The following is an 11,200-nucleotide window of genomic DNA, read 5'->3' as shown; positions in this document are numbered from 1 at the left end:
ATTACAACATCCACTCCTAATGAAAGTTTTCAGCAAACTAAGAAGACAAGGGAAATGCCTCAACCTGATAAAGGATATCTATGAGAAACCTACAGTTAATATTTTACTTAACTGTAAAAGACTAAATGCTATCTGTCTAAGATTAGGAAGAACACAGGGATGTCTGCCCTCACTAATTTAGTCAAGATTTTCCTGAAGTTCTGACCAGTGCAATCAGGCAGGAAAAAGAAATAAAAGGCACGTAGATTGGAAAGGAAGAAGTAAAACTGCCTTTATTCACAGACAACCTGATCCTCTACGCAGACCGTCCAAAGGAATGCAGAAAACAAAAATCTACTACAACTAGTAACTGGTTTTAGCAAGGCTGCGGGATACACAATCAATATATAAAAATTAATTTTACTTCTATATGCTAGCAACAAACAATCAGAAAATGGAATTCTTTTAAATGCCAGTTACAACAGAATCAAAATTTAAGAAAACCTATGTGCTAAACACTACAGAACATTGCCAAGGGAAACTAAAGAAGACTTAAATAAACGGACTGATGTCCTTTGCTCATCGTTCAGAAGACTCAATATTATTACGATGTCAGTTGTCCTCAAATTGATCTATAGAAGCAATGCAATCCCAATCAAAATTCCAGCAAAATTGTTTGTAGAAATTGACAAACAGCTTCTAAAATTCATACGGAAATGCGAAGGACTTAGGAAAACAACTTTGACAAGTGAGAACAAAGTTTGAAGGCTAACACTACCTAACTTCAAGACTTACAGTGCTACAATAATCAAGAAAATGTGATGTTTGCATCAAAGAAGATAAATGAATGCAAGGAAAAGAACAAAGTGTCCTGAAAGAGACCCACACATATAAGGACAACTGATTTTTGAGAAAGGTGCATAGGCAATTCAGTAGAGAAAGGACAATCTATACAGCAAAGGGTGCTGAAACAACTCTCTGTCTCTCTCTCTCTCTATCTCTCTCTCTATTTACCTACCTACCTATCCGTGTATCCATCTACCTATGCGTCTATCTGTGAAAAGAACTTTGACCCGTATCTCACAATATATGCAAAAATTAACTCAAGATGGATCGTGAACTTAAAAGTATAAACTCTACGATTATAAAACTTCTAGAAGAAAGCACAGGAGAAAAATCTTTCTTAACTCCTACACGAAAAACACGATCCATAAAAGAACAAATCGGTAAACTGGACTTCATCAAAGCTGAAACTTTCTGTTCTTTAAGAGACATTGTTAACAGAACGAAAAGACGAGCCACGGACTGGGAGAAAAGATTTTCAAAGCGTATGTCTGATGAAAGACTTGTATCCAAAATATATTTTTAGAAAACTCTTAAAAGTCTGTAGCAAGCAAAAAAAAAAAAACCACACAATATTTAAAGGTGGACAACAGGTTTGAGCAAATGCTTCACAAAGTAGATATACATGTGTCAAACAAGCACATGTAAAGACACCCAACATCATTAGTCATTAGGGAAATGAAAATTAAAACCACAGTGAAACATCCCACAAACCTACTAGAGGGGCTGACATTTAAAAGAGCGACCGTGCCGAGTGTTGACAACGCTGTCGAGGAACTAGAACTTCCCAACCCTGCTACTGGGAATGTGGCATGGCATAACCACCTGGGAAAACAGTTTGGCAGTTTCTTTAAAAGTTGATCATACACCTAACATAGTGGCTGGACTCCAGCCGTTCCACTCCTACGTGGAGAAAAGAAAGCATACGTCCATGCTAAGACCTGTGCACAGATATTTCTAGCAGCTTTATTTTTAATAGCCCCAAACTGAAAACAAACGAAATGCCCATCAACGAGCAAAGGGATAAACAAACTGTGGTACAGCCACACGTTGGAATTCTAGCAGTTAAAAGGAATGAACCGTTATTGATACATGCAACGAAATGAATGATTTTCAAGATAATTATGCTCAGTGAAATAAGCCAAATAAAGAAGTCCATGACGTATCATTACATCTATATAAAAGCATTAATATTTTAAACTAATCTCTAGCGACAGAAAGCAGCTCAGTGGCCACCCGGGGAGAAGCAGAGGGAGGCACTACAAAGGCGCGTAAGGTGGCTTCTGGGGTGACGGACATGCTCACCATCTTGGCGGTGATGGTTTCACTGGTGTATATTTATGTCGAAACTTACCAAATGATACATTTTTAATAGGTGCAGTCCATAGGGCGCGTATTACACCTCACGAAGGTAATATTTTCAAGGAATAGGAAATAGATCGGGGTGGGAGAATGCTTTCCTTGAAAAATGTCCTCTCCTTCCTGCTCCCTCCTACTTTCCTTCCTACTACACCATGTTTTTATGTGTGCGTGTTTGGTTTTCTTTGGAACCGACCTTGTCTCGCATCCCCGGTCCCTGCAGCTTCTGCGTCTGTGCGGATCCCTGTGCGCCGTTCCCGAGGTGGCCACGAGGGGGCGAGGTGGTCCCGCCCGAGAACCCAGCGCCTTTTTCTTCCTGGAGTTAGTAGCAGGGAAGGATTCCAGCCGAATCACATTTCCGCAAACTTGGGTGGTCAGATGTAAGTGGTGCTGGAACAGAGGTTCCTTACGTTTAGTCGCTGCCGCCTCGGGGTCGTCCTGGGTCATCCTGAGGCCCACGCTGTCCGGACCCCAAGGAACCGGCTGTGGACGCTCAGTCGCCCCACTTCGGGGCCACCTCACTCAGCCTCCCAAAGACCCGCGAAGAGTCCTGACCAGAGAGAAAAGCATTCGTGCTTCTCGCGTGGGTGGAAACTGTTCCCTCACCTTCCTCACAACTGCGGAAACCCATCGCGAAGTTCTGGCGGCGTTCATTCCGGGCGAGGGGAGGAGCAGCGCGGAGGGGCGATCGCGAAGGAAGAAGGAGATGCGGGAGGACCAGAAGGCCGGGGAAAGGGGACGAGGGGAGAGAGAGCCAGGAAGACGGAGAGCCGAGGAGAGAGGGCTGGAGCAGTAGAACGGGAGGAGGAACAGAACGGGCGAAGGAGGGAGCGCGGAGAGGCAGAGGAGGAGCGGGAAGGGGAGGGGGAGGAGTCACATTCCCAGGCGAGTTCGGTTCACCGGCCGCCCTCACTCCAGCTGCCGCCAGCCACGACCGCCACAGCCCCACCGCTGGCCTCGGGCTCTCAGCCCCAACGTGCATTCGCCCCTCAAGGACAGTCTCTCCGCCCGTCGTGGTTCTAACGTCGTTTGATTCTCTCCCTGCCCCTCGTCAGAGCCCGGTGCTCGGTTCTCCGGGTTTCCCGGCCTTTCCTTCTGTGTGATCTCCCAGCGTCCTTTCAAACAGATTCCTTTCCTTCTTAAGTCGGCCGGAGTCCGTTTCTGTTCCTTGCAGTCATAGACCTTGGCTGATCTTCCCGTCCTGCTGGAGGAGTGCTCTGTGGTGTTTGTTACCGCTCGACGTCTTGGTTTTCCAGGAGGACGCGTCGGCGTCCCCTCACACTCTGAGGAGGACAACTTCCTCCCCAGAACCAGAGCAGCCCCTTTGCCTCCTTCCTCCTTCATTCAACCCTCACCTAGTCTCTTGGGACAAACTACCTCTTCCAGCGACGCTGGGCGTCTCTCGGACTCTGTTCTTTAGTCAGCCGCTTTCTTTTCGCTCCGGTTGATGCTAGTTTTTCTGTTCCGTCTATTGGATCAGGGGAGAGACGGCTTTGGGACACAGTGAAGAAATAAAGGGGAAGATGAAATACACAGATTGTGGTTTTGGCGTATAATATGAACTTATATCTATTACCCGTGTAAATATGTAGTGTGGTGGTATTTTGAGTACATAAAAGCTGCATACACTGTGAAGGCAACTTGGGTCCACATCCCCTACGACCCAGCGATGAAGCGCTCTTGGGTGCCCTGATAGTGTACATGTTTTAAATCCGTGCAGTTTCCGGGTCGTGATATATTGAGAAGGTGGGATGGAATTGACTTGGCCAAGCTCTCAGAAGAGAGTCTGTGGCTGTATAATTGTCAGGGCCCTGCCTCGTGGCCTCCACGGTGGGCGGTTGATTTTGAGTCACCGCAGGCGAGTATGGTCTGGTTGGTCTGAGTGTTTGATATAAACGTTAAACACGGTTGATAACTCTGTATCGTGAATGTAACAACTATGCGTTTGTTGTAAGAAAGAATTACAACGACCACAACAAATCCCCCAGAGGTGCATGAAGAAGAAAAGGAAAGCTCCCCCGCCTCCCCACCCCGCTCCACTGCGGACACACCGTCGTATATATGACGTGGAGGAGGCGGTGGCGGCTTTGGGACGTGCTGGGTGCTGCGCGGCCAAGGGACCCAGGAAGTCCCAAGTCCCGCCCTGACAACCGTCTGCCCTCTCTGGGCCATGGGAAAAGTGAGAAGGCAACGAAGAGGAAAGCAAGGCTACTGTTTGCAGAAATGTCACCTCAGGACAGGAGACTCTGGTAAACTGAGGCGGAATAGGCGGCTTAGGAGGGAGGCGTCAAGGGCTCCTCTTCCCGGGCCCGAAGCCCAAGAGTGGATCTCACCTCCTTTTCCGAGGTGCGAGTGAAGTGAGGAGAAGTCAATCAAAGGAGGGGGGCGCAGAGAGAAAGCGAGGCGGACGGCCACGCACGCAGCTCCACTGTCCCGGGAAGGGAAGCCTTGGGAGTGTGCGCGGGAGCCGCGGGCGCCCGGGGAGGACTCACCCGCCCGCTCTGGCGAGCGCGGAAGGCGCGGCTCCCGCGGGGGTTCCATGGTGTAATGGTGAGCACTCTGGACTCTGAATCCAGCGATCCGAGTTCAAATCTCGGTGGGACCTTGCCCGTCCCTTCAGGATGAACGCCACTTTTTACTCCTCAAACCGTGTGCGGTGTCGCCCTCGCGCCCCGCTGTCGCAGAGGAAGGTGCGGGGCCCCGGAAAGGAAGCTCCTCGGCCCGCGCTGCTCCCGGTCCCTCGCCCCTCCCGCTCCTGCCGCCGCGTCCCCCGCGCTCTCCCGCCTCCTCCGCGGGAGTCGGGGTCCCGGACACCGGGTTCTGTGCGGGCGCGTCCACACGGACAGGGCCGGCGTGGCGGGGTCCCTCCCAGCCTGCGGTGCCCCCGCTGGCCCCGCGCAGCTCCGCCCGTCGCGGCGCCTCGGAGGCCCCGGCCCCGCCGCCCAGGGTCCCGGCGACCGAGCCAGGGCCAGCCCCTCGGCAGGGTCACCCTCGGGCCTCGGGGCCAAAGGCAGAGGCGGCGTCCGCTCCGTCCCGCACCACGAGGGGCCCCCGCGCGGCCCGTCTTGTCTTCGGACCCGCGGGCTCCTGGTGGGAGAGAGAGGGGTCCGCGGGAGACGCGGGGAGGGAGGCGGCGGCCGGCGCGGCCCTCGGCCAGGGTGTCTGGGTTTCGGGGTCGACGCTTCGAGACCCGGCCTGGAGGCGCCGTCTTTTCTTTAAACGACCCGTTTCATTCAGAGTGTTCATTTATTCTAAGTCTGACGCACTCGGGCTGCGGTCAGAACGTCCAGCTCCTAAGTCCCCGCGGGACGCTCAAGGCCGCTGTCACACTCGACTTCGGAGCCCGACCCCGGGGGGGGGGTCTCCTCCCTCCGCCCCCAGCTGCGCCGGAACCAGGACTCCGGGCCGCGGAGCCCGGCGTCGGTGGAGACCAGGGGTCCCCGAGCGCCGGCCGCCCCGGCCCGGGCTCCTCCGGGGCCGCGGGTGAGCCGAGCGCGGGCAGCTCCGAGGCGCGGGCCCGCGGGCTCCCGTGCGTCCTGCCGCCGCCCCCTGGCTCCGCGGAGAAGACGCCCGAGGCCGGCAGCGGGCGGAGGCGCGCCCCAGCTCTCCCGCCCCGTGGGCACGCGCGGGGCGGGGCGACCGCGGGCCTCCCGCGCTGCGGACGGCGTCCTCCTCCGGGCGCCTTTCGCTCAGAAGCTCCTCGACCAGGGCTCCGGGGCACAGCAGGGCTGACGGCCTCAAGGCTGGGGAAGTCCGTTAGGCACTCTAAAAACCCAAGCTTTCCCGTCAGTAAGGCACTGAGAGTTGGCTTCGGTCTTGGTTCGGATATTCCCCTTTTGAGCAAGGAGACCTCCCGCTGCCGGGGAGAAGAGAGGTTCACGGCTCTTGTTCATCGAACCGGATCCGTCCGTAGGACGTGCGACCTCTGCTTTCAACGTCCTGAACGCTCCCTCGGCATCCTGTGCTTTTCAGTCGGTTTTCTTTGGACGCGCCCTTGTGTCCCGCCCGCACCCCGCCGCCGCCGCCGCCGCCAGCCCGACGCGCGTCTCGGTAGCTTCTGCGGCCGAGCGGGTCTGCGGGCGCCGGCCACCAGGGGGCGCGATCGTCCACCCCGCCTCGGTCCCCGCCTTTTCTCTTTGGCCGGGGAGTTTCTGTCCGCCAGGACGTTGGGGATCAGAAGCGAGGGTGGGGGAGGTACGAGAACAGACACGTCCTGGGAAAGGGGTCGGCCAAATGCCCACGACTCCCAACACCGGATCTGGGGTTTTCTTCCGGATTGTAGTTCAGTTGTTAGCGACACCGACACAGGTTCGTTTCGCCACCGCACACGAGGGCCAGTCGCTGGAACGCCAGGCTTGTGGCAAGAGAAGAGGTTTATTATCCAAAGGCGGCCAGACGTGGAGATGAGAGTGAAAACTTAGATCCGTCTCCTCGAAGGGAAAAAGGTAGGGGTTTTAGGTAGGGGAGGGGGCGTGGGTGGCCACCAGCCTGGGTTTGGCCTTGAAGACTGAATTTGTCTTCCCCTAACTGTCTGGACTTTTCTGGTTAGTTTTCATCTTCAGCCTGCTTGGGCTTGTGAGGCAGAATCTTGATGTCTGGACCTTGACTTTCCGGGAAAGACAGCTCCCTGCCATACTAAGGAGGGACAGAAAGACCTGGTTGTTTTCGAACCACAGTTGATTATGCTGGGTATGCACAGCTGCAGTTAGCAAAGCTTATCTCGAAGTTTTGTTTTTCTCTCTCTTCTTCTAGGCCAGGGAAGAGTCTTTTCAACTTCTTCGTTCTCGGTTTCACAATATCCCGGCACTTTGGGACAGGGGAAAAACTAAAGTTACTTCTGACGGTGGGGTGGGCATGGGGGTGGGAGTGGGGAGGTTGTGTTGTTTACGCTTCCTACTCCCACTTAAGGAGAAGGGATATCAAGGAGGATTCCTAATTCTCCAGGCTACTGAAGCACGGCAGGTGCAAACTGGAGGCTGAGAGCTCCCTCCTGCTGTGTGCCTGTGGAGGTAAGAAGAGAGGGCTGAGAGAAGAGGTGGGGGGGGGGGGAAGAGGAAGCTGGAGGCCGACATAGGAAGAGGCTGCTTTGGGGTGGGGAGGATGGGTGGGATGGTGTCTTGGGAAGTGGCCAGCAACGGTGTAAGGTGCAGAAGCAAGACATCAAGCACGGCAGCTGACACTCAAGAAACGAAGTCTGAGGAAAGAGTCGATATTGAAAGGGCAGGAGATGGGTAGGAAGGCTGCGCAGTTGCGGCCTCTCAGTAGCTGGGCACATGGGAAACTGGTCACGGCTCCTCCCAAGACTTCCTATGGTCCATTCCTGGGAGGATGACAGGCAGGCTATCCTGGCAAGACTCAGGTCCGACTGCGGTTCTGACTTGCGTGGCCTATACGTGCAAGATGTCCCAGGCACCAGGACGGCGCCGTCTCCTCACACAAAATAAGCGTGTCATGCCTTCAACTCAACGGGGACAACACCTGGAACAGTTGTAGGCAGCTCCTACCTCAGACCATGACAAGGGCGAGCACACGCCCTCGCCGCCCACAGGAGGATGCCCCAGCGCCGGAGTTCTCCTGAAAGCTTCGGCGTCGAGTAGGACGCGGAGCAAGACCTTATCCGTCCCTGTGCGCCAACGCAGCAGAGACTCGCTGACGCCGAGAAGCGGACCGCGCTGGGACACCAAGAGAACAAGCACCTACTATGGTAAGCGCCCAGCTAAGCAAAACGCAGACGCCCTGTACCGAAGCCGCCACGACGCTGGAGAACGCTGCAGGCTGCTGAGGAAAAAGCGGAAAACGCAGATACCTAACTCCGAAGCCTCCGTCCTTCTGCTTTTCAGACAGCGACGAAAACCAGGGGAAAGCGCGAACGCAGTCCCCCACTACCACAAACTATGCAGTCGAGTTTCCCACATTTGGGGAAATCGCAGGGGTCAGCACATCCGGAGTGCAGTGGATAAGCCTCGCCCTGGGAAAACCACCTTCGTGATCATGGTATCTCCCCTGCCAGGTAAGTATGAGAACGCGACCTCCCTCCCCGGCCCACGCTCAGACGCCTCGCACTGTACACACACGGTCACTTTGCTCCCCGAGCCTCCCTAGCCCTTCCACACCGCTCGCACACGCGGTTTCAAGCAACAGCCCTGGACTCGCTCCCACACCACGGGAGAGCATATTGTGTTTAAGCGGCAGATCACGACACAGCAGCCCCTGCGCTGCCATATCTGCATGGGACCCGCCCTGTCCGTGACGTCACGACAAACAGCCCTTCCCTCCAGCCCACGCCCCGCCGCCACCGTCTCCTCCCTCCTCCCGCGACCTCCAGCCGGTCAGCCGGCGAACCGGCGGCCGGTGGGGGAAGTCACGTCGGCCTCTCCCTCCTTCCTCCCACTCCGACCTGTTGGGGCGGCGCGCGCGGCTTCCTAACTCTAGCCCTGCCCAGCGCCTGTCTGGCGGTCGGCTCAACCCCTGCGCCCTTCTGGAAGTAATGGCTTCCCGTTACAGAGGAAACCGGTTCCTTTCAAATCCACTTATCTTTGTGATGTAGCGCTGTGTGTGTCTATTTGATGCGGGCTCGGTGAGTCCAGGAGTTGAAAGAAAGATTTCTTGGACTCTCAAGGTCTGGCAGTAGTGCTCTTTTATTCAGAGAATAGTATGGAATGGCATGGGGATAGGACCCATGGGCAGTGAAGGGCTGCTGCATGGGGACAGGACCCATGGGCAGTGAAGAGCTGCTGCAGTGTGTTGAGAGTTGGGGCTAAATTTATAAGGCATGGGTACCTGACTTATTTCTACCACACAAAGAAAAGATGACGTAAGAAGTCATTAAATGGTTTCAGTGCAGATGGGGTCTGGTTACTGTGTGGTCTATAACTTTAGATATGAATCTGGTCATAGAGATGGGCATGTAGGCCAGGATGCCCTGGGCTTCTCTCCCTGGGGCAACCCTAATCCACACCGTAAAATCCATTGGGTCCTATAGATCGGCATGTCGGCCAGGACACCTTGGGCTTCTCTCCCTGGGGCAGCCTTGATCTGTGGATCATATTGAATCATATTGAAACGCATTAAGCATCACGACTGCCAGCGAAAGCTGTTCCGTTCTTGAAAGTTCAGTTTCGTCCATCGCAAATTTCATTCACGTTACTTTCAATCTTTAGGTGTGCAAAAGCGTTTTGGATGCTTTTTTCCCCATCCCCTTTCTGGGACACGTGTTATGGTGAACGAATAATCAGGACCCCTCTCCCCGGTCTAACAGGCAAAACTGGCAAGCAAGCCGCATAGGCTTAGAGTCAGTGCAAAATCTAGGCTGTACAGCGAGGCGGCCTTGGAGGTCATCTTAAGCCTGTGTCAGAATGACCTTGCAACCCTTCACCTCGTGACGGAAGACGCCAGCGAGAAAAGATCTGCAACCAGAAGAGAGAGAGGGTACCCAGCTCTCATACCCTCTCGCTACGTCTTTAGGTTCGGGGGGTACCTCGCCACCCTGGGACTTGCCTCCCTCCCCACATAGATGACATCAGCATTCCAGGGTACGTAACCAAGAAATTCTTACTTTATAAACGAGAGAAAAACCAGATGTACCCTGCCACGGAGGGAGGGTTTCGCCGTTTGATTGTTGGCGTATAGGACTGTTCATGAGTAAGCCCCTTTCTGCTCTTATGGACGGCCTCGTAAGAAGGCACATAAACTGTGCTCAGATCTGTAGACCTCCGTCAGAGCGGTTCCTGCAGGACGCTCTGTTGAGCTGTTTCCCAGGCTCGAGTCCTCACCTTTGGTTATTGAACGAACTCTTTCAAGTAACTTTTATCACGATTCTTTATTTCAGTTGACATTATTCATGTTTGCACCTCCTGGGCTCATCCACTTTCCTGAACTTGAACCCGGGGACCCGAGGGTCACCGTCAATAGTCAATGTGACCTTTCGACCTTGTCCCCAACACAGACCTAGCTGAAAGGAAGTCAGTCTTGTCAATTTGCCGTTTTCTTGTTTAACCAGAGGGGTGACTCAAGGCTCACAGGGATTTATGAGCTTGTTTCACAGAAGGAAGAGAATGCCTTCAAGGAAGTTACGATCACCAATCACCAGAGATCACCACTCAGCAGATAACCGGCCCTCAGCTGCTGTTGATGCCCAGAAGTGAGACTGCCCAAGGGCTTATCAGGAGTGAAAGAAACACGCGTGACCCCTTGGTTTCTCCTGAGAAACTGCTCCTGCCAAGCCCCTTAGCTCTGTAAAAACCCCTGCTTTCTTCTCTCGTTCAGGTGGATTTGAGAGAACCTATCCTCCCGCCTTCTCCGCCAATTCGAATAAACCTTTCTCCATCTCCAAGCGCTGGTGTCTCAGTGATTGGCTTAGTGTGCACACGAACTTGAGATTAAGGGGTTTGGCATCAAACTGAATGCCTGTTTTTACTTCCTTGCTCTTGCTTTGCTTTCTGGGAAACGCTCTTGACGTTATCCTCCAACTCTAATTGTTTTGTCCTGTTTCTACTATTATGGCTTTAATAGCCAACTGTTATGTTTTTCTCTTAAGTGTTCCTTTCTTTCTTGCAACCAGTTCTTGTTTCATAGTTTCATCACCTCTGAGACTGTTAAACTATAGGGTGTCTTGTTGTTGTTGTTGTTGTCGTTGTTAAGTTGTCTCCTGGAGAAATAAAAATTTGTTTCCAAGGAGAAGTAAGCGTCTGCTGCAGCACATCCTTCCAGGTTATCAGATTCTAGCTCTGTACATTGACCTTGAGCTTTTTAGTAATTCTTTGGAAATTGTGGGTTACTGATGGATATGTAAATTTGTCCTTCCTGGCAGTTATCATAATTTACTTCCTCCAGCCAGAGAATGAAAGAGTTCAGTCTCCATTTGCAATTCCTCTCCGTAGTCCTTTACTCCCAAGCACTTTACTTTGTGTTGTTTTGACTCTCCCTTTGGACGGATTTTTAACATCCGTCTGCTACCCTCTATCTTATGAGTAAAATACATCCTTTAACATGTGTTCATCGTTGTAACTATGCGAGTCAT

General features: G+C 53.2%; 1 protein-coding gene and 2 non-coding genes across 6 annotated transcripts; 2 read left to right on the top strand and 1 right to left on the bottom strand.

The window, feature by feature from the left end:
* The first annotated feature begins 4,714 nt into the window (after positions 1 to 4,714).
* Positions 4,715 to 4,786, top strand: TRNAQ-CUG (transfer RNA glutamine (anticodon CUG)). The gene has a single exon. It is a non-coding gene; the product is annotated as a tRNA-Gln (tRNA).
* Positions 4,787 to 4,802: 16 nt separating this feature from the next.
* Positions 4,803 to 10,420, top strand: LOC124233652 (translation initiation factor IF-2-like). 4 transcript variants are annotated; one of them, XR_006887116.1, is made up of 4 exons: positions 4,803 to 6,626; positions 7,126 to 7,190; positions 9,440 to 9,713; positions 10,226 to 10,420. XR_006887116.1 is itself a non-coding variant. In XM_046650788.1 (2 exons), exon 1 carries the CDS (start codon positions 4,803 to 4,805, stop codon positions 6,600 to 6,602), a length of 1,800 nt encoding a protein of 599 aa, XP_046506744.1. In that variant the 3' UTR covers positions 6,603 to 6,626; positions 7,126 to 7,200. The 4 variants fall into 4 exon arrangements, 1 of the variants encoding a protein (XP_046506744.1); XR_006887115.1 differs by having other exon boundaries at positions 9,440 to 10,420; XR_006887117.1 differs by lacking the exons at positions 9,440 to 9,713; positions 10,226 to 10,420 and adding an exon at positions 7,730 to 7,993.
* LOC124233653 (U1 spliceosomal RNA) lies at positions 8,036 to 8,199 on the bottom strand. Its single transcript, XR_006887118.1, has one exon. It is a non-coding gene; the product is annotated as a U1 spliceosomal RNA (small nuclear RNA).
* Positions 10,421 to 11,200: the final 780 nt, after the last annotated feature.

The sequence above is a fragment of the Equus quagga genome, unplaced genomic scaffold (genome assembly GCF_021613505.1).
Source record: "Equus quagga isolate Etosha38 unplaced genomic scaffold, UCLA_HA_Equagga_1.0 208765_RagTag, whole genome shotgun sequence".
In the NCBI taxonomy this organism is placed as follows: Eukaryota; Metazoa; Chordata; class Mammalia; order Perissodactyla; family Equidae; genus Equus; species Equus quagga.
Note: the sequence above shows the minus strand (reverse complement) of the source record. Positions and strands in the feature narration are given on the sequence as shown.

Excerpts from the sequence above, each read along its gene's own strand:
- LOC124233652 (XM_046650788.1), top strand. The coding sequence starts at position 4,803 with ATGAACGCCACTTTTTACTCCTCAAACCGTGTGCGGTGTCGCCCTCGC.